The 27,978-nt window shown below is 36.1% G+C and overlaps 1 protein-coding gene across 1 annotated transcript; it reads left to right on the top strand.

Moving 5' to 3' along the window:
- The first annotated feature begins 554 nt into the window (after positions 1 to 554).
- Positions 555 to 27,978, top strand: STXBP6 (syntaxin binding protein 6 (amisyn)). Its single transcript, XM_010149228.1, has 4 exons — positions 555 to 707; positions 2,484 to 2,649; positions 23,871 to 24,028; positions 27,288 to 27,978. The coding sequence occupies exons 1-4, from the start codon at positions 555 to 557 to the stop codon at positions 27,309 to 27,311; spliced, it is 501 nt and encodes a 166-aa protein (XP_010147530.1). The 3' UTR covers positions 27,312 to 27,978.

The raw sequence follows: 27,978 nt of genomic DNA, 5'->3' as shown, positions 1-27,978 counted from the left end.
GGTGTTTTTTTATAAATCACCAACATGAAAGTCAGTCTAAAGTAACAGTTCTTTTTTTAAAAAAAAAAAAAAAATCCATAAATTGACTTATACTTACATGGACATGTCTTTTTTTTCTTTTCTTTTTTTCTTTTTCCCCTCTACCTGTTTTTTATTCTTGTCTAAAATGCCAAGAGAAAGAAATTAAGAGCCTGGGTATGAGAAACTTCCGCTAATAAGTGTGGGGAAAAAGAGCACAGTAAGGTGGTTGTAAGAATGCATATGGGAAGACCTTCATTTAAGTTTAGTTTTTTTACAGATGTTGCCAACATCAGCTGATGATGGATAAAAACTATCCAATTTTGAGTAGTATAATGTTTGTTTGGCATCATACCATCATTCTGACAGTAAAGAATGTGCTTTTCAGTATTATCCAGGGAAGAGAATGTGTTCTACTGTCAGAGTCAGTGACATGTATTTACTTTGTGGGACATTATGGAAAATACACCAGCAAACCAGCTACTGATACAGTGAAGTAAATGGCATGTTACTGAAACATTAAGCCCATTTCAGTTATGTTTTTACTTTTATGTTCAGTGACGAACAAGAAACCAGCTCAAGCATCTATTACGAAGGTGAAGCAATTTGAAGGCTCTACATCTTTTGTCAGGAGAACGCAGTGGATGCTCGAGCAGCTTCGCCAGGTCAATGGTATAGACCCTAATCGGGTGAGTTTGAACAGTTCTAGAAAATGAAAATTGAGCTATTTTATAACTGATTTGAGAGTTGGCATTCTTTCACTATTCAAAGGGCGTCTGGAAATATAAGAGATAGGTTGTAAGTGGAAATTCTCAAAAAAGATAGAACTCAGTGGAATATACTTTCCAATTAAAATAGAATTTAATTGGAAAGATGGGAGGAAGCCAAAGCTGTTAATCATATGTGGTTTTTTTCTTCCCATTTTTCCCTACTTTTCTTCCTACTCTCTCTTCTTTGTAAATAGAAAAATAAGAACCTTGTTTGCCTTGCCTTCAGCAATAGGACACTCGGGGTTTGTTTTGGCATGCAGCTGTGCTCTAAGATAGAGCAGTAAGTAGAAGCAAGGACAGGAGTGGTTACTGAGGTTCAAGGGTTCAAGTTTGTGAAATATTGTGAACATTGTGGGGTTTTTTTCTTAAATCCTTCTGCATTTCTTATTTTTCTACAAAGGGCGGTGGTATGGTTTGGTTGCCAATGGCACATGAATGCTGGTTTCAACAAACAAAAAACCAACCAGCCAAACAAATCCCCCATAAAGTAGTTCTGGAATTCCTTTAATATGGAATATACAGCCCACCTTGAGCAATCTCAAGACAAAGTCTCATTAACGTGTAATAAGCTTATAAATGCAAATCCTCAGTAGTAAACCAACAGAATTATAAGTTAAGATTGTGGCTCATACTATGTGATCAGTTACTTACTGTGTTCATTGTACAGCAAAATACATTTGTGACTAACCCCCTTGATTTATTCAAGGCTATGCTCCGATCAGCCACCTAAGCATCTTAGCAATAGTGCACCAGATTCTGTTGCTAGTAGTGTCTTTCGTACAAAAAAGAAGCCCTTTGGCCACTGCCCTGTGAAATATAAGGTGTGCAGTTATATTTTATCTAGGTAAAAGGATGAAGGAAATGAGGAATGACAAATAGATAAGGGATATGATGTTTATGCCTTTTCCTAGCATCTGCTATGCAGTTATGTAAATAACAGATACTTGGGATGCTCTCACATTGAAGTCCAATTAGGTTCTTAGGCTTAGAGCTGTTGCTTTCAAACTTGTCTTCCTGTGATTCCTAGTGTCATTGATTCAAAATAACATTTGTTAGATTAGATAAAACATTACATTTAGAAAATATTATTGAACATATAGCAATACTTGCTGCATAAAATCCATTTATTTTGTCAGTTGATACATTGTATAGACCTGGGCTTTGAATTCCGCCCTCCCCCCCATGGGAGTGTTCTTTTGTTCATGTTATCCTGAGCCCTAAGCAACACTTTATGATAATATATATTACATTCAATAACTAGGACTTGCTATTTGTTTTCCTTCTTTGGTTGAACATCGAGAGCAGAACCACATTTTCTCTAATAGAGTGTGAAAATAGATTTTGTGCTGAGAGTTGCAAATCCTTCCAAAATACAGAGGACATAAGTAACTATATGTCTGTAGATAACCAGTATTTCTTACGTGATTCCAACTTAAAATTTTAGGTCTAAATTATTTTTGTTTTCAGGTATTTTTTTCATAGCTGAATACTCCTCATTAAAAATACATTCAAGCAAAAACTTTCTCCGTTTTTTTGCATCCAAAAATATGCAAAGCAAAAATAATCCCAGGATGGTGTTGATTTGTATTACCTTTCTGCTTTTTCCTACATAACTCTATATATTTTACATAACTCTCTATATTTACCTAAATCATTTATAAAACTGTAATAATAATGGTGTGTTTTTTCTTCTAGGATTCCCCGGAATTTGATTTACTGTTTGAAAATGCTTTTGACCAATGGGTAGCAAGCACAGCTTCAGAAAAATGCACATTCTTTCAGGTTCTACATCACACTTGTCAGCGATACCTTACAGACAAGAAGCCAGAATTTATCAACTGCCAATCTAAAATTATGGGAGGTAAGTCAATTGCAGCTGAGGATTTTGTGCAGTTGGGCATTAAATGATTTGCCTGTGAGTTAATCTCTGTTCAGATGAGCTTGCAGTCTGATTATATCTTGGAATCATGGGTCTGAATATGCTGACTTCACAGTAGTAAACTTCGAAGCTTCATCATTTCTTCATCAAGTACCACTTCACGTTATTCTGCTCTTTGCTTCCTTAGCCTTCAGTTCTGGAGGCAACATCCCATACCCACCTTGTGAGAAGTTCTCCTCCCCCTTTTTAGAAACCTTGATTTCAATTTGTCTCTCTACTTTTGTTCATCCAGAAACATTTTTGGGTAGCGTGAAACATTTCCCAGCAAAAGCCTGTTTTCTGTGTTGCCATTTCCTTACAAGTCTGTCAAAAAGTGGTTATTACTAAGCTTCTCAGTTTGTTTTTTTTTAATTTAATTTGATTCTTGCAGAAATCAGTTAGGGCTTCATTTCATTTCATAAATCACATACGTTAAGGTGAATTTCCAGAATTAGACTAAAAAAAGTCTGGTTAGATTAAAAAAAAAGATTCTGGTCAACATGTGAAATTACTATGTACCATCTACTTCAGAGCAAAAAAAAAATATTTTTGGGAGAGAATTTTCACAGGTTTCATGAAGTATTCTTTAGGAAAATCAACCCATTTATTTGTTCCCTTAGACTGAAATTTCTGAAAATAATCTTGTTTTTGTGTGCTCTAAACCAGAACACTTAAAAACTCTTATACCTCCCATGTTCTGTATATCTGGAATAAAAAAATATTAATTCAATGACTCTCCTAACAGTTCATGTTTCCAAAGCGTAAGAGAAGTGCAAGCTGACTTGGAGTTTTGTTTAGTCGTTGTTTCTTACCTTCCCTTAGATGTCAATTACAAATATGGAGAGATTTACTCAGTTCTTTCTGGTAATTCTCTCTGGTAAATCATCTCCAGTTCAGTGTTCTCATTTTAGCTACTGACACTGAGGTTACTGCTAACTTTATGGTTGTAAGTCAGAACTATTTCGTCAATCATACTTTTCTTTTAGCATCTTCTCAAACCAAGAAAAAAGGCAAAAAACTTTCTTGTAAACTTCCTTTCTTGTTTTTTTTCCTCTTCCACATTAATAGGATTTCCTTTGTTTTCTTTCTGGGGTGATGGGGAGGAGGGAGGAGCAGTTCCTACACTGATGGGAGAAGATATCTTCTACAGTTTTTCCATTACATATGGAAGGAATCTCATGTCAAGCCTTTGTCATCTATTTGCTCATGATGCTGACTTCTGTTCTTCCTGCTAATAAAACAGATAATAAACCAGCACACAGCCAAAATTATTTTATTTTCATAAACTGTCCAAAATTGACTCCCTGATCCAAATATTAACCTTTATCTTAAACAGGTGCAATCACAGTGAAAAAAAAAAAAGGCAGAAGTTTATGAAGCTCAGTGACTTTGACTTCTACTTTTTTAACACACACGAGGACCCCACTGTGTCCCATGAAGCATACCTAAATTCTGCATATTACAACTTCATAGCTAAAATGGGCTTATTCAGCCATCCTCCCACACTGAATGGTGTCTGGTTTCATATTCCTTTCTGTCATTCTGAGTGTGCACAGACCCACTCTGTGTGTGTACACACGGTACACTCTGTGGATGCAGCACAGGGCCAGGGACTAATAAATCTCCTCAGGGATACAGTGCTTCTGCTGTTCTTCACACTGTCAACTTCCTTCTCAAAATAGGTTACTGACTCTTTGTGGGTAAGTTTTAAATTTGACAGAAACTATAATAACCGTAAACTAAGTAATAGCATACCCTAATTTCCAGTGACCTTCTGTGTCTCTGCCTCATTGAGCAATAGGATGTCTACCAAAAACTGGGGGGAGAGGGGGTCCTCATTAGCAAATAAGCTATATCAATTATTATAAAAATCAATGCAATTATATAATCAGAAATGTTCTTGTAATATATGAGATTAAATAGGCTGTTTAAACATCTGCTTTTCCTTTAAATATTCAGATTGATATTCTTAATGTGATGCTACTTATTCTACAGTATTACTGTATCTGTACTGCAATTACAAGCTTTATTGGTGTGTTCATGTATATAGATAAATTCTTATTCAGTTCCAAAAGTGTCATTCTATCATTCATGCTGATATTTCTTGAAAATATAAATAATGAATTAAAAAAAAAAAATGAACTTTGTGGACCACATTTTTTTGAGATGTGGAAAGGTTCTTGGTTTGGCCATGTTGTTCAGCATTTTTCTAAATGTTCTGGTATACATGGGGAATATATTTCCCTAATCATCTTTTCATCAGCTTCAAAAGCTTTTGCTTTACTTTATATTTAAATGTATTACAGTGTATTTATCTAGTGTAGGCGTGCTTCTTCCACTGATTAAAAATAAACTGACAGTGATCATAGCAACTTTTGATACAAAGGCAAACCTCCTCAGTAATACGTAATACTGGGTTGTTAGTTCAGTCACTGGGTTGTGTTAGTTGGTCTGTAACTTTGAGGTAAATGTATAAATTGTTAAGTGACCAAACGCAGCACAATTCATTGACTTCAGAAGCTGTTCTGTGAGTTGGTAAGTTGACTTGCTCAGACACTGGGAAGATACCTGTAGTCCTCATTTGAAACCCAGGGATGGGCCAATTCTATATCAAAACCCACTTAGTCTGAAACCTTCACTTTTGGAGGTTTGTATGAAAAATAGTGAAATGTGGTGTTGATCTCATATTCATCCTGACTGGAAAAAGTAAGGTCTGAATGTAGCAAAGAACATATACCTGAGGATATGTCTTCTAATAAATTAAAATCAGTTTAGAATTTGCAACTTGGGAGGTTTTTATTATTGTATTGGTTTATTTCTGCAAATTGGCCAAATGAGTATATTCAAATAATTCCTACACCTTTGTGCAATCAGGTTATGGATGAAGCATATCGCTTCATCCCCTCTAACAAGGTAGCATGTGTGTGTCAGGTTATGTTCTTGTGAGCTTTCTGGGGCATGTGCAAAGTAATCTTCTTTTTGGATGTTTAGTCAGTTTAACTTTTAATACTCAGCAAGTATTTTTTAGTGTATTATGCTATATACACACACACCCCCCATATGCTTGTGCATATCTCATACATTATATAAATATCATATATGTGAATCTAACAACTAATGCATATTTTCAAAACAAAAAAAATGCTACCAAAGAACGCTTCCTCCCAAGTGGAACTGAAGATGAAAGAACTTGAAGGGCTTGTTTACAAGCTTACTTATCTTACTGAGCCTTATTCCTTCCTAAAGGATAGGAGTGGAGAAAGTGTTATTCATTTTGTTTCTGCAGGAAGTGCTTAAGAGCTTAGCCTTAAGTAAATATTGGTGTCCCTGTGGAACTGCAGACCCTCTTCATTGCTTTCCTGCTTTTACCTACACACACACACACACACATACATATACATAGTGTCCCTGGTTCTTCCTCTCCAGAACCAATTTTTGCTTTATTTTTGAGTATCATGTAAGGATATAGTCTGTCAAGTTGAATAGGCTAGACTGTTTTCTGTAACTTGATTAATGACATAATTACAGTGATAATGAGAACTGATTAAAGGTGTGGGTGCTAATTCTGGTAACAGAGAATAAGTTCAAATTTGGGAAGACTGTAACAAGATTCCTTCCATTAATATCTTGTTTTAAATATTTCAAGTTTGTCTTTTGTTTAGTAGAACGTTCTCCATAGCTTACGTGTATTCTGGACATTATTTTGTAGAGGAAAGGCAAGACAGGCATTTGGGGCTAGAGGGTTTTTTGACTGAAGTAGGAAATAATTTCCACTTTTGGATCTTTAACATACGGGTTCTGCTACTGCAATCTGTCTAATTTGGAGTATCTTTGTTATGTTAATTATTATTCAGTGGCCAAGTTAATCACATTGTATTGCTTTTACATCAGTAATGTAAAAGACAGAGTTGGAGATGAGTGTTGTGCAGTCATCCACTGGTTGTGTTCGTTAGAAAAACTTAATTCTTGGTATGCTGACACTGAGGATAAATTTGTATCTCATTTCTGGATAAGACCCTGTGATACAGCATTTGAAGCTCTCCAAAGATAAATTCGGGGCTTATAAACATAAACTGTTGCTGCCACCTTTAGATACATATTAGAAATGCATAATCGTTGGAAAGGAGCAAGACCTCAGGTTGAACAATGATCATCATCTTGCCTTTTTTTTTTTTTTTTAAGCTTTGTCCTACTTGTATTCTTTGGTTTAAACAGTCATTTTGCTGATTTAAAACATTCTTAGAAGCCCAGAGTAATGACATATTTTCCTCTGTGACAGCTGGCAGGAGAGGTATTAATGGATCATTCTTTTCTCCTTCAAGAATATATTGCCAGTGTGAGAATGTTAATGAGTACTTCTCTTTCATAGGCTATTGGCTCATCTAGGCTTACCACATTTGAGACTTGGTAAGCGTATAGTGGTGTTTACCATGCTGTGCAAGATTAATGACTGACTGAAGGAGATGAACGAAAACTTGCCATTAGGACTCAGGATAGGAAAACAGAAGATTGCTCCCTTTCCTTCTGTCAAATACCTGGTACTTGTTGGTTTTTCAACTCTGACATGGTAGCCATTGAAAAAAGCGTGGAATTGGACATACTATTCTTAGACTTCAACTTGTAAACTAATTATGATGCAAATAAAGGCTACTGTCAGTCTAGAGATTAAAATATTAGAATAAATTTTCTTCTGCCAAAGTCCAGGTGCTTGCTTTTATGTCCTGCATATTCATGTCAGGATTAATTCTGCTTCACCATTTTTTAATTTAACTGGATGGATTTTCATAATCCTAAGTGTAAAAGACATGTTGAAATCAGAATGGATAAGAATGAGTGCTTCTTCCATAGAAATATTGTATATAATCAGAGCTCTAAATTAACTTTCTAAAATGGGAATCGGGGGGGGTGGGGGTGTGGGGGGGAAGTACATTATGTTCTTGTAAAATCTGTGAAGGGACATTTATCATTATAAAGGTTGGTTCCTTTTTCATCTGTAAAACTCTTGAGACAAGATAATACTGAAAGCATTAAGTGATATATTTTCTTGCCTTTTTTGAAGAATGAAGGTATAAGTGAGGTGTTATCTTCAAATGCAGAATATTACTGTTGGTCAGAGAAAAGGGAAATTTCTTTGTGTCAAATTACCAATTTCAGTGTTTGTAGAACCCGAATAGAGTTCTGTGATTTTCTGAAAGTTCCTGGTTAGTTTGACTTTCATTAAGTACAAATATTAATTAGTGTAGAAAATACTACTAACTTAGGTTAGTATTGATTTTAATAAATGTATTAGATTAGAGTTGAAAGTTTTCAAGTTTAAATAAATTTCTCAGTTTGGAAGTGGGTAAAGGTTATGGTAATGTGAAATGGATCCTAATGAGATATTTTCTTAATTTATAGCTGATCTGCTTCATACAATAACACCTGTCTTAGTATTGATGCCAGTATTTAAAAACATCAGCAGTAGGGATAAGGTTGAAATTCAGAAAATATGTTTTTTCTGAAAGAGATTTGGACCTGTCAATTTGGCACTTAATCTTTGTGCTATGTATTCTTTAGACTTTTAATATTAACTTCTGATTTCTGTAATTCTGACTAAACTTTAAACTTCTGTGTTCTGCAGGCAGGAAGGCAGGGACATCAAAACTATATGGTAATGTTGAACCCTTGAAGAAACTAAAGTGTGTGACGTGGCTTGAAAAATTACAGATAATACCATATCTCTTTTTTAATGGAACATTTATGAGCACTAAAACCAGATCAAGACAAAAAAGGTAGAAAGAAAAGAAAAAAAACACTTACCTTACGAAAATCCTTGCTTTAATGTGCTGCCTATGTAAAAACATTTAAAATACTACATAGCTAAAGATATAATAATAGTTTTCTTAATGAGAAAAGATTGGAAGTAATGTATTATTATCTTGTTCTTCTGATCATGAGGCAAACTAGTGATTTTCAAGACTTGGGGGATTACTTTGTATAGGTACTCCAGTTTCCCTGTTGCAGTATTACATCCCTTTAAGAAGGTGGTGATGCATACATTTTGACAGACCACTAGTCTGATCCACTGTGGCAGTTCTATTTACTTCTCTCCTCTACAAATAAAATACACTTGGTTTGTAATGCAGTTCTACTGAACTGCTGTCCTGTCTGTAGTGCCTTCCAGCACCATTGAGCCATACGTTTGTGTGTAATTTTTTTCACTGTGTGTCTGTGCCTCGATAATTTTTTTTTTCCTAGGAAACTGCATTTAAACTGAACCTATTGTTCTTCGTGGCTTGGAAGGTATTGTACTGTCAGTTTGGTGTAGTAGAGTTCTGCTTGAAAGAGTGCTTTTGTGGAAGAAGGTGATCAGCCTGTAAAAATACACTTGACAGTGAAGTCAGCTTCTGTACCTAAGTCATGCCATGAATCTGATTCCTGGAGAATGCACAGTGTCACGGTGCTACCTAGGACAAGAAAAAGCTTGTGTGGATCCCATATTGCATTACAGTAAACAATAGATCCTTTAGCCAGAGGATCTAGAACAGAACATCCTCTAGCCATAAAGTTACTGTGTTTCAGATGAAATGCTTGGACTCAAAGTAATCATAACTTTCATAAGAAGTTGACAATGTCTTTGAAATATTCACTGCAGGTAGCTGATACTTGCTGTGCTTCCCTAAAGAAAATGCTGATAAGTAAGCTGAAGGAAAGTTACTGGTTTTCTACATTACTGATTGAGTGGTCAGAGCACACCTGAATTGTTACATATTCATTTTGTCAGTCCTGTAAGCTTACCTCGAGGACTACTTCAGGTGCTTCTTACCCCAGAGGTGGAATTTATCTTGAATGTAACTTATGATAATAGTGGCAAAGCTATTCACTGCCAATTTGACCCTGATTTGTTTTACTGAGATATCCTTTACTGTTTTGCCTTGTCTTAGTTTAGTGTTTTTAATAGATTTTGAAGTTATAAATCTGTTTTACACATACTCAGTATATTTAGATGTTTATAGATATATTTTTGGGTAAATGGAACGCGTCTGGTTTGTATATGTATTTTATAGCATTTTGGAATTTAGCTGAATTAGTTCTAGCTGAATGCTAGTTCTGTTTTGATGCTGCTGTGCATTAATTGATCAGTGAAACCTGTCTTCTGGTCATCTTTGAGTATAACCATGCAAGACCAGACAGAGGTTCTTCATCCTTAATGAAACTTTTCTTGATCTAGCTGTACTCTGACATGGAAAGGTGATTGTCTATGCTCATAACTTCAGAACTATATAGAAATGAACAACAGAATGGTTTCTCCTATTCTTTAAAAATAACAAACACACACACACAAAAAAAAGAGTGCAGCAGCCTTGGATGACGGCCAAATGAAATTTTTAAACCGGAAAACTGCACCACCTGAATGCCCAGCCATTTCAAAGACTAAAAGTCTCTCTTTCTGTTCCTGCAACTCTGTATTTCTTATATTTCTTCTTTAGGTTGCTGTTACTTCATTTAGTGCAGCCATTTTTCCCAGTTCTGAAAGTGAATGCAAGTGGCGCATCAGTAGTAGTAACTGAAAATAAACTACTGAAAGTACCTCTACAGGGTACACTATTATGTGAATCCAAATCCACTTCTTAATTATTTTTGAGGTTAAATCCTTGAGAATGACTTTTGCATAAATTCTTAGGTTGTTTGAGACAAGAAAACATAAATGAAGCATTAAATAAGTTTTTCTTGAAGTGACAGTGCTCCAAACATTTGACCTCATCTTGTTTATAAGCCACACAGCCACTAACCCATTTGAAATGCATTGCTCAGAACAATCTGATCCTTAATGAATTTATATATATCTTTTGCAGACCATCTTTTTCTTACCTTTTTGAATTTGATTCTTTCCAGTTTCAGTCAGAAAGGATAGGATTTGATCTGTCCCCAGAATCACTTCTTGGTCATCTGGTTAAAAATTATATATGCTATTATTTCATAATTTCCTTTCAGAGTTGTAAGGCAATGACATTAAATGTATATCTGAATGAAGTAAATAGGAATTGTATATTATCTTGTACGTGTTGTCCAGCATTGTTTCCATTCCAAAAATCATTCTAAATTCCGCACTGTGTAGCCCCTCGTAACTAGCAGGGATTCATTAGTGTTGATACTTTCAGTCTTCTGTACTTCTCCTGTTGATGCAGATAGGAACAGTTCAGTATATTCATCCCCACCATGTGGTTTCACAGCAATGGCTTTCTATGGACTTTGATAGTATAGGTCATTTCTCTTCTGAAGGATCTTGGCATCTCCTGCATCTTTCACATACTGACAGAAGTATGCATGGAAGACCTTGTTTGTATAGTCTCATTTACTAATATTTAATTTTTAATTCTGATTGTTCAGATGAAACATTAATTTGGTAGCTGTATTTTGATTTGTAATTATAATATATGGGCTGGGGTTTTTTTCCTGGTTTTCATTTGTTTGTGTTTTGGAGGGTGGGGGTGTTTTTTGTTTGTTTGGTTTGCCTCCTTTGTTAAACCTGGTATTCTAAAACACGGAACTCAATACATCACTACCGTAGAAAAAAATCAGGGTATTTTCCCTCTGACTTATGATCTGGCAGTGCAGACTACTTTTGAATGTGGCTGACGTTCCCAGGTTCAGGGCTGCCAAAAAATGAATTAGAAAATAGTACTTAAAAGTTGGAAAAGTCCATGCTAACTCTGTGTGAATATGAGGCAAATGATGCCAGTTAAACTACATTCTCTGTCTTTAGACTTTTTGGGAATTGAGGGTAAGGAGGATAAAATAAGTTACTGAGCAACTGGGATGTTGGGTGGTGATTCCTTTGTTCCACATGGTAATAAAACAATCCTTTTCAGGTCACATGGAGGAAAACTCCAGATTCAGGAGGCTGGTTAGAGGAATAAAGGAGTAGAACAACTAAGCTTCATTTCAGATAGTGCAAATCTCTGGGCTGCCCAGGGAAGTGGCTGAGTCACCATCCCTGAAGGTATGATGAGGGATGGTCATCAAAGATGAGGTACTTAGGGACCTAGTTTAGTGGAGGATTTGGCAGTGTTAGGTTAACAGTTGGACTTGATCTTAATGGCCTTTTCCAACCTAAAGGATCCTGTGATTCTAAAAAGACTGAAAAGTATGGAGTCATATTTTTAAGAGCTGTATAGAGATTTTAGGAATGCTCATAATCTGCTGTATTTTCTTTGTCTAATGTACTTTTGAGAAAATACCATATTAGATGGATTTTTAATCTAAAAGTCTCTCTGCTCCAAAATAATAGCAACATTTGCATGCATTTTTCTATTCACGGGTGTTCTTGGACACTGTTGGCATTAATGGATATTAAAAGATGCATTTTTTTATCAGAAGAAATTGCCTACCCCACATCAAAACTTGGGAAACTAGTGTTACGAGTCTTAATTTGAGATCACTGCTTACTCTGAAACTTACCTTACTTTCCTGGGCAAAATCAGGTTTTTATGGAGGTGGAACACTGATCAGTGACTTGAGAGTATGGCGACTTTTAATGTTGCAGGATCGCTAAAAGCTAAATTAAATGCAGTATATATCCCACTTATATCACAACAGTTAACTAGACTTTAGTAACTAACGCTTCTTTTGAAGGTCTCAAACTTTGCAGATTCAGGTGCAAAGACCTATAGAAGTGTTTTGCTTATTTTCAACGAAGATGGAAGTCCATGGAAATCCTCCTGTCCAGGCTGAGCTAGGAGACTTCTAGATTTCAAGGCTCCTATTGAAGTTGGGAAGTACATTATCCTTGAAAGATAAATTGATGTTCAGGTTCAAAAAGTTCAGTGTTATAATTAAATTAATAAATGCAGTAAAGATACTATTTTCTATGAATGTTCTGTCATTAAGATCAGTCATCCTTTCTGGCTGATAATTTAAATATTGAAATTATCTAGAGAACATTTCATTCATGTGATACAGGAATTCATTAAGCTGTAAGATGGAATTATCTTTCAGGATTACAATCACAGAAATACTATTTCTGTAATATTCACTTAATAACTTGAGCTGCTTAATAAGGCTTTTGTGTGGCTGTTTGAGAGGTCAGAAACCTTTTATCTGTTTGGTTCTTTCTAGCAACAGTTTCCTCTTTTATTCAAAAGAGCTCCCAAATGAGGCTGTCAGCAGAGCACCAGTACACATGAAAGGATGTGTGACAGTCACTGGTTGGAGGTATGAAAAAGGAGAGGAAGGACATACTCGTCCTATTGACCTTTATGATCAGCCATTATGTTACAGTAGTCATGGAAGGCCTTGGGCTAGTGGTAGCGTAGGAATTGTGACTCTGGTAATTATGATTTTAATAGAATAGATACGCTCAGTAAGGAGAGACAGCTTATGGAAGTGTGAAGTGCCACCATCAGTTGAAACTTCATCAGTCTAAATGTTTTGATTTTGAAATATCTAAGCCTCCTGAATTAGAAGCCTAGAGGTCACTTAGTCCCTTATTGCTATTGTGGTGTTTCTGGCAGGTCATGCTGGACACATGTTCCTTGTTCTGAACGGCTTTGGTGAAAATGTTAGCAGAGAAAGAGATTTACCTTCATGTTTTCAGTGCTGTGTTGCAGTAATGAACAACTGTTAATTCTTTAATTTATGGCATAATTCTTTCTCCTAACAAAATTTATTGTTTTGATTGCTGAATCTGGCTGATATGTGGGAGTCACCTATGCCTTGACAGCCTAGGGGAAACTTTCAGACCAAAGAAAGTTGTAACTTCCTCTTTCCCCTTTTCCTTGGAAATAAAATCCCTTTCTAGGCTGTTGAATTCCTATCTGAACAAATGCCAGGTAAAGAACTTGAGCTTCCTGTGGTCACTTCTTTCTCAAGTGTTGTTTTCAGTAGTTAAGTGCAGTTTGAAGGATGGGAGAGAGGACGTGACTTTTGCAGAGTGCTCTCTAAAGGAGTGACTAGTCAAATACAATCTGCATTCAAGTTGATTTTTATTACTGACAGTCACTGTTCAAAGCATGTGGGAGAAGTGTGCACAATTAGCAGAGAAAACAGTCATAAACTCAGTATCAGTCTTGGGTGACTGGAATGTTGCTCAAAGATTGTCCTTGAATGTGTAGCTTTTAGGTTACCAGACCACATTCTCCCTGAGGGCAGCTGATCTTGCACAGCCAGTCAGTCTCAGGGCAGACATTGCATTTTTCATTCCCTGTGTCCAAACCATTACTCTTGACTGACTCCATCCTTGACCAGTTCAGTCGTTTTCGTTTTTACTCATTAGCTGCAACTTAATTTCAGTCTATGTTGTAACAGGAGTTGGTGATTTTGAATATGCTACTTAAATAGTCTTTTCGTAAATGTACAAGTTGAGTTTGTAGCAAACACAGAGTTTGCAAAGTCACTTACTTGATTAGAACTGTAAATCTGTTGACAAATACATTGTTTTCCATGCCTCCATTGTAGCAGGTTAATGCATTATGTCTCTCAATAATAATTAATGCTACTTAATCAGAAGATCAATCAATGCTGTTGGCAGAGTGACTGTAAGCAGTACTGTTGCATAGAAAAATCCTGTCTTCAGGGTATGTTGTTATTTGATTCTCCTACCCACCCTGAAAGAAATCTCAGTACTTTGGTGACTTGAATTTGAAACAAAACAACAAAAAGCATCTGAAAAATCTTTGCTTTGCCTTGACAGGGAAAATGTGAATTAGACTTTTGTATTGTTTTTGGCTGGGATGGAGCTCATTTTTTTTCACTGTAGCCAGTACAGTGCTGTATTTTAGATTTGTGACTACAACTGCGTTGATAATATACCAGTGTTTTTTTGGTGAGCAGTGCTTACACGGTGTCCAGGCTTTCTCAGTTTCTTGTTCAGCCTGCCTCCAGCAAGTTGCTGTGAGGGGACACAGCCAGGAAGGCTGACCCAGATTGACCAAGAAGGCACCAGGTAATGGCATGCTCAGCAGTATGAAACTGGGGCGGTGGGGGTGGGGGGGAGAGGGCAGAGTGGTGAGTGTGATTTCCCAAGGTAGCCACTGTTCAGGGACTGAATGGGCATTGGGCTGCTGGTGGTGAGTGATTGTTTTTGCATCACTTTTTTTTTCTTTTTCCCTTTCACTTATTAAAGTGATTTTTATCTCAACCTTTTGAGTTTTCTCACCTTTGCCCTTCATATTCTCTTCACTCATCCTATCAGGTGGGAGTAAGCAAGCAGCAGGGTGGGAGCTTACCAGCCACCAGGGTCAACCCACCACAGGCTTTCATTCAAAATAGGGTTTCTTTCACATAAACTATAACTCCTTACAGTAGTTACTGTCTTTTTATCCTATATGAAATATGTTTTCTCTTCCTAAATATTTCTTACAGAAAAATATTCTGATTTTGAAGGATTTGATTGGATATTTTGTCTTGTGGTCATTAAGAAATGTAGGAAATACCGGATTTTGTATACTGTCAGAAATGGATGAAAGGTTTCAACCAAAAATACATACTTTTTCATTATAGGATGGCATTGATGTCAGGGAAATCCATATGGAAGTTCTCATTTCCAGTGATTTTGAGTCAGTTGATCAAAAGCAGCAAAGCTTGCAAGCTTTTTTAGTTTGACAACTTTCTCAGCTCTCCATTTGTGGCCTCAGTAGAAGTATACTTAAGATAGAATTTTAAATTAGGCATCTCATTTTTCAAATAGAAGCTTGCCATGGTTCATAGCTGCTATTATTTGTTTTAATTGCGCATGCTGTTCTGTGACAGCTGTAATTGTGGCATTGCTTGAGATATTGTAAAATTCCATACCTTTTCCAGAGTAAGGCCCTTTAGCTCATAATTGTCATGAGCGAAGTTCCCTGCTCAGTAATATTTTTAGACTTTATTCATTTATAGTCCCAATAAAATTACCCTTTTTAGAGAACAAATTAGGTTTCTTCCTGCAATGTTTTGAAGTTGTTATATGCAAAGTCTTTTCCTCCTTTGATCTTCAGATATAAAGCTTTTTCCAGAAGTGTGAAATTCTGTGTACTTAGCCTCTATTTGGCATACAGTCAAATAATTTTGACTGTAACTAGTTATCATTAATAAGCACTAATGTTAACTATCCCCAGTACTGATTTTCATTTGTCAGGATTTATCTGTAGGAAGATATTTGCTTAAAGTGTAGTAAAGGTAACAGCATAATCCATCACTCCCAAGGATTAACTTGACATTTTAAGTAAAGTAAAGGTAGGAGACAAATTCCTACAATAAATAGAAGCAAAGATTTGTTAAATGATTTTTTTTCTAAATTTTACTGTCTGAAGTTTGAATCAGTAATTTGATCATATCAGTCTGTTCACGACTGGTCCAGCCAGTCTTAAGAAGCACTTTTAATATGCAGGGTTTTTCTTCCTTTTCTTGGTCTTTGTCAGGTTTTCTGTGGAGAAAATATTTTTTGACCCTTTTTTCCAACTTAGAGTCTGGTTTTTCTTAGGTGACACAACAGAGTAATACTTGTAAGGCTTTAGATAACATTATTTTGCATATCATCTGTACAACATAGCTTTCTTTTATTACCTGTAAGGACATTTATCTTTTCAGTAAATACAAATAAATCTGCGCTTATAAAAGTATTTGTTTTAGTTTAGCTGTTCAAAAGCATAAGTAATTTACTTGACACCATTGTTACTGACTACTGAATAAATAGGGAGCGATTGTTGGTTGATCGATCAGGAGGTATTCTTATTATAAAGAGATCTCATCAATTAAAAATCTATTTTCTTACTCTAATGACCTGTATGTTGTTTAATGTCACTATTTAAAAGAAAAGGGTGCTAGCATCAGAATACTTGCATTTTCTTCCGACTGTGGCAAGAAAGCTTATCCTACTCAATTGTCTGTGGAAGGGATTTTTATAGACCCTTGCAGAACCATAAAAAGGGTTGGTGTTTTGCAGTACAACTCTTTGCAAATCTAAGATTTTGCAAGCCACATTGAGAAGTTTGGGTACACCTTACTTGTTAGAAATAAAAATACTGAACTGTGGAATCCTTAAGGTGACTTTTTTAATTAGATCTCGTTTTATCCAGTTGATTAAATTTTATTCCTTGTTCTTTGCAGAAGGCATTCTTTTCATGAGCTGCTTTCAGGCTTTTGTCAGCTAGTTGTTTGCTGTGTTTCATGCTTCCTGACTTTCTTCAATTCGAGTAGTTCTGTCTGTATGTTGAAATAGGAGAGGTAAACAGCAGAGATACCCGGATGTATGTATCTGCTATGTTTGGAGATAATTGGCTAGCCTAATGTATGGTCAGTTCTTAGAAAAGTTTATGAAACTAATTCAATCAGTATGATATGTTCAAAGATACTCTATATCTCATGAAAACGCCAAAGTCACAAATAGTTGGAGTTTTGGAAAATACACTAAATAAGTATCAGTATATATTCACTTTGCTCTAAAACTTGTTTTAAAGCATCTGCTGATTCTTAAAATTTTCTTAAATGTCTTATCAATTTTTGTTAAACGTTATCAGGAGTTTTCTTGAAATATAACGATCATTGAAACCACATCAGACTAAAATCAGATACACAGAGTGGTGGGGTTGGAAGGGACCTCTAGAGATCATCTCATCCAACACCCCTGCCAGAGCAGGATCACCTAGAGCAGATCACACAAATCTGTTTAGCCTAGTAGTTTGTCCTTGATAGCAGTGATATTAATTTATTATTTTCCAAACAAAATTGCTATTTTCTAATTCTTTTGGTGAGATAGGACAATACACATACTAAAGGGAAGGTTTGAGCCATTTAAACAGGTTAAAGCATGGTTGTGTAAAGGAAATAGTAAATAATAAATAATAATAAATAATAAAATAAATAGACAGCTGGCTTCTATACATTTCTTACCTGTAGCTAGATTGATTAAAGTGAAAGTAAAATAATAAAATGAGCAAAAGACATGTTACAGTTAAATCGTGTTAGCCTGTAGTAACTCAGGATTGAGACTTTCTGTGACTTGTCTAGCTGTTGTGAGTCTGAAGTAAAGTTGTAGGAATCATCACAATTTTTGCTGTGTTCAGAAACACTTCCGTTTTTCTGTGGGGCAAACCCCAGCTGTCATCCTTGGACATGGAGAGACCTTTTGCACTGGAGTTGCTTGTATTCTAGCAGATTTAGGGGAGACCTAGGGAAGCCCATGTCAGGGGTGTTCATGGGTTGCAGTCTGCAGAGCCTGGTTACTCTCAAGCTGTTGATATCGCTGCTGCTGGAGACACTTAGCTGGAAGGAGTACAAATTCCCACACAGCAGCCCACACTACAGGATTTCTGCCCTATCAATTTCCTGCCACTTGAGCCACATTACCATCAGATTTAGCATAGCAAACATTGTATTTTCCTGAGAGATTACATACCAGAAATGAATGCTGAAAGAGCAGCCTTTCATTGATAGAAAGACACAAAAGGACATAAAGTTTAAAAAAAAAAAAAATTGTAACTGAAATGACCTGCCATGCTGTAAGATTTAATGGGTTTTTTTCTCCAGTCTATTAAAACTTTTTAAGGAAGTAGTTAAGGAGTTTAATATCAAGGAAATACTGTGCAGTAATTATGGGTAGGTGTTAATATCAAGGAAATACTGTGCAGTAATTATGGGTAGGTGTTCTTCAAATCTTTTTATGAAAACCAGGATGAAGGTGGATAAAAAATATTTGACCATTCAAAAAGGAAAAAAAAAAAAAAATCCTTCCAAAAAATCCCAAACCAGAAATGACTGTAGTAAGTTTTATCAAGCATGGAATTCAAAAAATAATGTTTGACAAGTAAGACGTCATACAATGTGAATAGCCATATTATGAGTAGGACTGAAGATTAAATGAGGTTTTCATGAATTTGAATTCTATTTGCATGCATAGAGAAGCTTTGGTATTTAACAATTATTTGAAACTAGTAATAATTCTATGCTGAAAATTAGGTTGCTCGTAAATTGAAAGCTTATCTAGGCACACAGAGGGCAAGGTGTGCTGACATCAGAGATATGTTAAAAGCAAATTGTTCCCAACCAGCTTCTGGTCTGTGGTGAAGTGACTGGCTCAGTGGATGAAGGGAGAGCAACAGGTGTCTTTTTCGTTCACTTCAGCAAGGCATTCAGCAGTCTCCTCTAGCAATTTTCTTTGTAATTTAACAAAATTTTTAAATATGTATGTGGAGTCTAATAATAATCATTGGTATGAAGGGTTAGAAAACTGCTGTAACTAAGGAAAGTATTCAAATGTGGTATGTAATATAAGTCAAAAGGATCATTTTTAATTTTAAAGGAAATTGAAAAGGTGATTTATTCAAAATTCCCTTTTGAAGCTATAGTTTGTCACTTCTCTTTTTAAGGAATGATGAGATAAACTGGGAATCTTGATTCCTAGCTAGTTTTCACTATTCTTTGTCAAGAAACACAGAATTTATATGAATCTTTTCCCCTCTTAGTGTGTTTTTCTGTTTGGCTTTTGTCAATTTAAACTGTTTTTTCAGTAAGTGTTTTGAAGTAACTTGGGAAGACAAATAGTGCTGTATTGTGGAGCCTTTTCTCCTGACCACTTAGAAACAACAGCTCTGTAATGCTCCTTTCTTTCACTAGGATATGTTTATTCTTAATTGTTTCTCTTCTCCTTAGAGCTCTTTAGTTTTGTATTGATAAATTGTTCAGTCCTTTTGCTTCTTAAGTGATGAGTGCACAGGAAGTTAACAAAACACAAAATAGGGAAGGAGAAAAAAGCCCCTCTTTGTATTTACAATTAATGTTTCCAGGCTTCTGTTGAACTTCTAGTGGCACCAGCATATCTGGGTGTAAATAGTATGTGTAAGCATATGGAATAATTACACTGTGATAGAGGTGGTTTTGTTAATGAAGCTGAACTGATTGTCATTATGCTTTTAACCTTTATGCAGTGACACAGGTCCAGTTTCATGCACTTCAGTGGGACCCATAAATATCAGTTTTCTTTAAATAAGACATTTGTTCATGTGATTGGTGGAATTTCTTAATTATCATAGCTAATTGCATTTATTTTCTTCTGAGAAGGTAGTTGCTAAACACTGTATAAATGCTTGCATTTACAAATCAGTCACTGTAAAGTCTTATCACTAATGTACAGATAAATCCCTGCATAGAACTAAAGTACATTTGATATGGCTAATGAAGAATGCAATGAACCTTTATGAATGTGTGTTAAAACAAATCATGCAAACTAAATAATGGTATCTCTAGAGACCAATTAGTTTCTTCAACAAATAGGCTGGTTCCCCTGCTGATTGATGATAGCATCTCTATCTTTCAGATACAGGGTATGGTGCATTAAGGATATACTTTCCCCTTGTGCATGATAAAAAGCCTAAAGCAGTGCCACCTGATTTCATGGGCTGCAAGAACCTTTGAGATATCTTACGATCACACGAACGAAAAACCTTAAAATAAATCTAAGAGGAGCTGCGGTGCTTTGTGTGAAGTGCTGTTTCTTCAGGTTTTAATCCCATAAGCAAGTAATACTTCCAGGATCACTGGTCTAAAGCAGTCGCACAAGGGCCACTGCCCTTCTGCTATTTCTATGACTTTGGGCCCCAGTGATGTTATATATAATTATACTGATCGCTAACTAAATTTTCTGAGGGGAGAGTGGAATTTGATTCCAATACTTTATATGTCACTACAGCAAATTCTGGATCTGTTCTACAGAGCTATAGAAAGATTATGCATTTCAAAACTAGGAGGATCCCTGTATACCTTAGACAAAGCAGCGACACAGGCATGCAGCTCTGCTCACATTGAAGACTGTAGCCATGCAAAATGTGAGATCGCAGGCTCTTGGAGTTGAGCATTTTGGGGCTAGTGCTTTCCAACTAAAAACAACTCAGAACATCAGCTGACCCATACCCATATTTTGATGGTGTTTATCTCATCTTGTGGTATAAAATCTCATCCCTGAGGTGATAAAGTCTTCCATTGAGGAGCTTGTGTCTCTCGCCTGGTAGAAGTCTTGAAATCCTTCAGACTCTTCATAGAGCCAAAAAAAAAAAAGTGTTTAGCAGCAGTTGTCATGTCTTTTGTAAAAACTAAGCAAAGATGGAAAACAGCATTTTCAGACTCAAGGATAAAGATATGTTGATGTCATATTGCTTTGTGTTTTTCTTCAGTGGCTCAGTGCAGGTGGTTGGCATAACTTTACACCTAAGTGGATACAGTTCAGTTTTTCTTCTCTGGAGATCTTGAATTATAGGATTACCTCCTGAAGTACAGCTTAAAAATTTTGCAGGCTGTAGGTGACTTGTACTGGATGTATTGGAGAATCATTCCTATGAACAAGTGTTGCTATTCTTGCAGTGATACTAATAAAAGGACAAGCCATAGTCAGTCATCCTGGAAATCCACCTACACGTACTCTAGAAATACACTGATGAAATTTAGTAGGCACATGGATTTCTGTATTGCTCATAGACCAGCATGGATTTTTTTTTTTTATTATCATTTTACTGATTGTTCTATTGGAAAATATTATCCAAGGTAGTTCTTCAAAAGAGTCTTAGAATAGCAGCTTCTGCAAGTCATTGCCCATAGAAAAATACAGCAGATCTTACCTGGAGACAGCATGATACTGTATTAGCTAGGAAGAAAAACAATTATTATCATTGTGTCAAACTTCCAAGTTCTTTCTTTTCTGATGAAAACAATGTGGAGAAATAGACATTAATCTTTGGCCACAAATCCTGATATTTTCAAGGTATAGAAAATACAGAATATTTTCATTCTGCATTTTCCTATTGTCAGTGACAGAAGGTCAGCAATTTGTGTTAATATGTGTTGGGGAGTAGAAGTTCAGACTTGAGAAGATGCTCAGTTTTATAAAGCTCTCCATATACCCTGCTTCCCTTGAATTCAGCAAAAGCTTGCAACAACAGAGTTAATCCAGTGTTGAGAACTTTTAAAGCTCTTATCCTAGAAAACTAGCACTGATTTCTACAAAAGGTTAAAGCTCTTAGTTTCCCCTTTGGTGGTGTAATCTATTTCCAGTGTGGCATTGCCCAGTACATGTGTTTATTGGAAAAGTTACCTGAACAGAAGCCAAAACAGTCTAAGAACTGGCCTTAAACGGGCAAATTATAAACAAAAATAACTGACTGAAAAATACTGAAGGAAGAAAGTTAACAATGTTTGTAGTTGTTCAGTTTTCTTATTCAGAATCTTCAAGGTCTGGAGATCGCTTGAGAAGATAAACTTTGTCTCTGCAATTTCAAACTCTCAGTATTCTCAGATATTTGTCTCTTTGACATTAATGCCAATTATTATTTTTGTTTTCTAAATGCAGCCTCTGTGTTCCATGCAACAATCAGAAAAAACCAAACCTGTAGCTATTTCACATCCCATACATCCATTGTTTTTAATTACTGATGTGAAAAATGTAACAGCATTGGTATAGAGGGGGCCAGGGTGCTCTTTCACTTTTCAAATATATTTCACATATTGACTCATCATATGTGAGTCATTGTGTGTAGATTCTTGGGTCCGTCCCCCACCTCCATAGTTTGATACTAGTTGTGGTTTGGTTTAATAAAATTTTAAGGCAAGCTTTTATCTCAGAAGTTCCTTCATGTGCAGCTTGTATCATTGTTTCTCAGGCTCCTTGGGGCAGCCTTCGATTTCACTCTTAATTGGTTGTTTGCTGTTTCTAAGGAAAGGGGTATTATCTACAAAATGAGTCTGAATGGATCTTTTGGTTGTCTTTTTCCTTATGAAACTAATCTCAAAATAACTTTTCAATTTAATGTTTCTGTCTTATTTTTTAACTTGGCAAAACTTTTGAAATAGGCACACTTTTCAGACTAATGATAAAAACAGTAGGTGTGTGTTTCTTTTCACTTGTCTTTGTATGTCCGTAAGAACAACGGACTTTGTTCGAACAGCAGATTTGCTGTAGTGCTTAGTTCATCTTCGTGTGTTGAGCTAGTTTCATACCTTTGAAAGCATAATTATTTTTGAAAAGTGTTAGGTATTTAGTTTTAATGTTGTGAAAAAAGGCTCTGTGTGATTACAATACTTGGGGCTGTTGAGAAAACTTGCAGTGAGAGTCTGCCTAGTGCTTAATGCTCCACTGTATTGGCTTTCTGACGTTACGTTGCCTTTGTGTATGTCTAGGCAGCAAATTCCCTGTAGGGTAGATTAAGTTTTAAAGATTATGGAAGAATCTAAGGGACAACTGTGTCTTGAAAAGCTAATTTTTTAACTAGTCATTTTGCTGAAAAGGTTGAAGGATAGAACGATTGGGGCTTTTTTTGTCCTACATGTATTTTAATATGTACTGGTTCATACTGGTAACATGTAACTTCCTGTGAAGGGTTTTCAGTTTGTCATGTGGTTCATTTTATAAATATCCATCAGCAGGTCATTCAGGAAGAGGATGAACTTTCCTGTTGAGAAGCAGTATAGAAAGGAGTAGTGTAAAGAGTGAGCATTTATGTATAAAGTGCAGAGGAGAAATGTAGTTCTCTTGAAACCTTGAAGAAACTACTACATTGTGTGCCAGAGAAGAGACAGAAACCAGTAAGTTGATTTGGATGGTAAAGCTAAAGACTTAGAAGATATTGAGCCTGCTGGGACTTTAAATACTTTATAATAAATAAAAATTTAAATAAAGTATGTTGTCACGTGAAACATAAGTGGTGCTCTGTGGAAAAGGGTCAAAGGTACATAGATCAGAGCAGCATAAAATAACTGCAGTAACAGTGGTTTCGGTGCACTTTTAAAGATTATTGTAATATTAAAAAAAAAAGGTAAATTCCTATAGAGGTGTCCTCCATCATTTATTCTCTATGGAAATAGTGTAACTTCCAAAGAAAATTAACCTGTATTAACGTCAGTGTTGTGAAGGAGCTGTGTGCACTTGTGAATGATTTCATTGATTTAGTAGAGTATCTTCCTGATGCCTAAGCATTAGGCTTAAAAAAATGATACATAGCTAAGTTATCCACTATTTATTTATATTCCCCAAGTATTATGTTGCAATATGGTACTTGGTTATAATCTGTTAACAATATGGTTTGAGTGAGAAAACAGTAACTTATCCCATTTTCTACAAATAGTAAACTAGCCGATAACGAGTCCTAGGACATTATGAATGGAAATAATTTTTTACTACAAAGCATATATGAGTGTTTTAATAATTGCTTTTGATATTGCAGGAAACAGCATACTCCATTCAGCAGCAGACAGTGTGACAAGCGCAGTACAGAAGGCAAGTCAGGCTTTGAATGAGCGTGGTGAAAGGCTAGGTCGAGCAGAAGAAAAGACAGAAGAGCTGAAAAACAGCGCTCAGCAGTTTGCAGAAACTGCACACAAGGTAAGATTTCGGTGGGACAGGGCTCTCGCTAGGTAAGTAACGCATTCCTTTATTGCAAGGGGATGAAGCTCTGGAAAGAATTTCAGTCAGTCAGTGAAAACATTGCAGTCAATCACTATCAGTCACAGAAAACAGCTTGCTGTTCTCCTTGATGCTGTTCTTGGTAGTTTTCTGGTTCATACCTTCTTCTGTGCATAGTTCTGAGGTTTGCTGCATTGCCACTTGAAGCCACCTATCTTCATGTTCCTGAAGTATGTTTCAAATCCATCTTCCCACTGCTGTTCGGAACTATTCCTTGTATTTTGTGCAGCAGTATAGTGAAATTCTTGTTAATCGTCTGTGATAAGCAGTCATAGGTATGTGACTGTTTCTGAAAAGATATCTTTTTGTATCTGGAAATGTTATTTATGAGGATTTTGAGGAATTGTTCAGTCTCGGCAATGTATGGACATTCTTTATTCTTGGTGGCATGTACTGATAGTACTGCATGTGTATAATGGTGCTGAGGTCCCATCTCTGTGACAGAAATTCTAGGCATCCACAGCATTTCATCTGGGGACTGTGTAACATATCCACAGCAGACATTTTTCTGCACATGAGCAACCATTTTAGCATGTAAGTTTGATAGGTTTGCTGCTTAGGACATGAGTAGGGCTTTACCATGAATATGCCAAACACTGCCTGGCTACTACACTAGCACTAGAAATCCTGGATTGGTGTCTTGAAGTTCTATACAAACCTCTGTCCTATGTGCTCCTTAAAATGTCATAAAACAACTTATTTTAATATTTCCTAGGATAATCCTCTACTTTAGATTAGCATGGTTCCATGTAGTGGCACGCGTATGGTACAAGCCTGCTCTTGACTCTTCCATCTAACTCTACCTTCTTTCCCACCCCCCGTGATGGTAACTATGTCAACTCAGAACACCAAACATACAGCAGCGACCAGCGCTTCTAGGATAGTGGGCAACAGGTCTGCTGATTTAGAGTAAAGTATACAGTGCTGCTTGGTAGGGAGTTCAGAAATGAAAAATGCCTCTGATAGTTGAGCCACTATGAATCTTGATTAGGATTTTAATAGGTTTCATTAGTATGTGTTGCCCTTTCATCTTACTTATGTGCAGAACAGCAGTTCCACAGATGAAGATATGCTTTGAACAGGAACAGATCTTTTCAAACAGGTTCTATTAGAAAAAGCTTACTTTTAAAAAAAGAATCTCAGAATTAAAATATACAGTATTGTAATTAAAATACCATCCTTGATAGCTTGTGGTGTACCATATTTAGAAATAAATGTTTACAAAATTCTGATTATAATAACTAACAACAAAAATTGTTGTTAGTGATATTAGGAACATAACAGGAGTGGTGGAGAAATGAAACACATCCACAATACAAGTTTGGTTTTGTTTTTTTTTTAAATATAATTAAAAAAAAAATAGAGACATTCTCAATCAGGGTTTTGCACAGTCATTTGAACTTACTTGTCTCTGGGTCTGAAGGGGTGTGAACAGTTTCTGCAGGAAATGTCTATCTGATGCAGAATAGAAAAGGCTAATTTCTGTTTGGTCTGTGTGCTGGGCTGAGATTGATGAAACCTTCCAGCCAGTCTGGTTTGACAGATTACCAGTCTTCCTCATGTAAGTGTGAGGGGCCATGTGCTGTTGAAGCTGCCTGAGACAGGAGTGTGCCAGTCTTTCTGTGGATCATATTTAAGGATTTGTAATAAGGCATGGATTTTGTCTTCTTAACAAGAAAATAGCATCTTTCTGTTTGAAGAAAACAAAATACAGTTTAGTTCTCAGTAGACCATAAATGAATACTTATCTTAATTATTATAAGGGTAACTTAGTAAAATGGGGATAACAACATCTATTTCTTGTATTTTTTTTCTGTATTGGTGCCCCAGGTCTTGAATTATATCTTAGAGGTGCATTAGACCTGCAATTTCTCTGCTGTTATCTCACAAAAATGCATAGGGCAGCTATCCAGGAATGTATGAGGTTAGAAGGACTGTTGTTTTATTGTGGCATGGTTTGGTTTGCAAGAGAGTTTTGGTGGAGCATTTAGGAGTAAGTACAGTTTTGTTACTATTCCTCTGGTTAACCCACAAACACACCCCACTTCATTTGTGCCAGACATAGTAGTACTCGTGGAGTGCTTCTGTTTTGGGTATCAGAATTTGTTGAATGAAAGCATATCTCTATATTCAGTTGTATAAAGGCTGGAACTTAGCTCAGAGTACCTAGCAAATCCTCTTTATGACACCTTCACCTTCATTCGTTGCCTCTCAAAGTCCTTCCCCTTGTTGGTGACTGCACAGAAACTCCAAGTTATGGATTCTGTATAATAAAAACTTGCTGTTGCAGTTGCATGTGAAAAGACACATTTTTGTGAAAAAATCTTGTTTGAGGGGAGAAAGAAAAGTTGTAGTTGGATTTCTTTCATGCTGAAATAGCTTTCTAGTATATCTCTACAAATAACTTCTTTAAATGGCATATTTATGACCAGGTCTTTGAGTATCAAAGGCTTATGTTAACAAAATTAGTCATTTATTCATCAGCATTTCATTGGTAGAAGATGAAGAAATTTCAACTACCAATTCTGGTTTCTAGGTAACTTCCTAGAGAGTTCACTCATTCAGCTTTGTTAGCATGGTATTATCTACAGATTTGTATTATAGAGAGCCTAAACTGAAGTTCTCTGCTTGGTTTGCCAAAGTTAATTTGTCTGCATTTTGTGTACAGTATTTAACTCGCTTTAGCTCTTCTCCCTCTCAATCCCAGTTGTAAGTCCATTTTTGAATGGAAATAGTAGGTAATCACAGAGGTAGAAAGGCAATCAATCCTTAATTTTTCATCATTATGTAGTGGCAGAGCTGCTGAACAGGTGTTTTAAATTAATAGTCTGGAATTTCTGATTGTACTTAAACCAAATAATTAATTCTAAACGACCATTCTTTTAAGCATGCCTTTGTTTCTGGTGTCTTGCTCTAGCCCTCCTCACAGATAGCAAAATAACGGACGTCAGGAAACACAGCTATGGAAGCAGGTAAATCTTGTTTCCTCAGCATAGCAACGGGAGACTTTGCCTGTCTTCCAGAGCAAAGGGAATGACTGCATATCTGTGTGCAAAGAAGTTATGGTATAAAGGCATCTTTAGAGAATTAGATTTACAAACTCTTCAGAATAGCCACATTAGCTTGATAGAGATGTTGTTACATGTCATCTCTCTTTAATCTTTTTCTTTCATTTCAGCTTGCCATGAAGCACAAATGCTGAGATACTGCCCAAAGTTGAAATCTTCCCGCAAAAAACTGAAAAGGCTACATTCAGCAGTCCTTACAGGAGATCCAAACTTCTGTGTGCTTTTTTTCTTCCAGTTCAGTGGAGACGCATTCTTTCAGTATGTGCAGGAAAAAAGTGTTGCATTTCTACCTTTTTGACTTACTTTTGTTCCTCTTTTGTAATATTGCTACACAGTCCTGCAGTACTTCTACCTGTATTTCAGTTGTTACAGGAGTGAAAGCAAATGGGGAAAGTGGACCAAATGATGACCTGATCAGGATGAAAATAGTAACATTCTTCCCCAGTTGTACAGAAAATAATTTAACTGGTTGTGGACATGTGTGGAAGTAAAATCCAAAGAAGGGGTATACTTTTCTTCATTTTATGTAGCATCAGCAGAATGTGAATGTTGGAATTAAAATACCTGGGGTTGTAACGATAGTCGAGAATAGACTGCTTTGTCCTGGGAAACTGAAAAACTTGTTTCTCCTACCCAGTGTAGGAATTCTTGCATGTGCCATCACCAGCATTCAGAAGTGCATATCTGAATTTCATAGGGGAATCTGTTACCAGTGCTGCATTTTGAATATTTCTATTTTCCCTTCCAGACTGATTATTTAAGTAGTATAATGAAACCTACAGAATGTATGCTTGAGGTTTC

Source organism: Eurypyga helias, unplaced genomic scaffold, assembly GCF_000690775.1.
Source record: "Eurypyga helias isolate BGI_N326 unplaced genomic scaffold, ASM69077v1 scaffold5003, whole genome shotgun sequence".
Taxonomy (NCBI): Eukaryota; Metazoa; Chordata; class Aves; order Eurypygiformes; family Eurypygidae; genus Eurypyga; species Eurypyga helias.
This window is presented reverse-complemented; position numbering and strand designations above follow the sequence as displayed.

Excerpts from the sequence above, each read along its gene's own strand:
- STXBP6 (XM_010149228.1), top strand. The coding sequence starts at position 555 with ATGTTTTTACTTTTATGTTCAGTGACGAACAAGAAACCAGCTCAAGCA. Across the intron at positions 708-2,483 it reads ATGGTATAGACCCTAATCGG|GATTCCCCGGAATTTGATTT; the intron begins GTGAGTTTGAAC and ends TTTTTCTTCTAG. Across the intron at positions 2,650-23,870 it reads CCAATCTAAAATTATGGGAG|GAAACAGCATACTCCATTCA; the intron begins GTAAGTCAATTG and ends TTGATATTGCAG.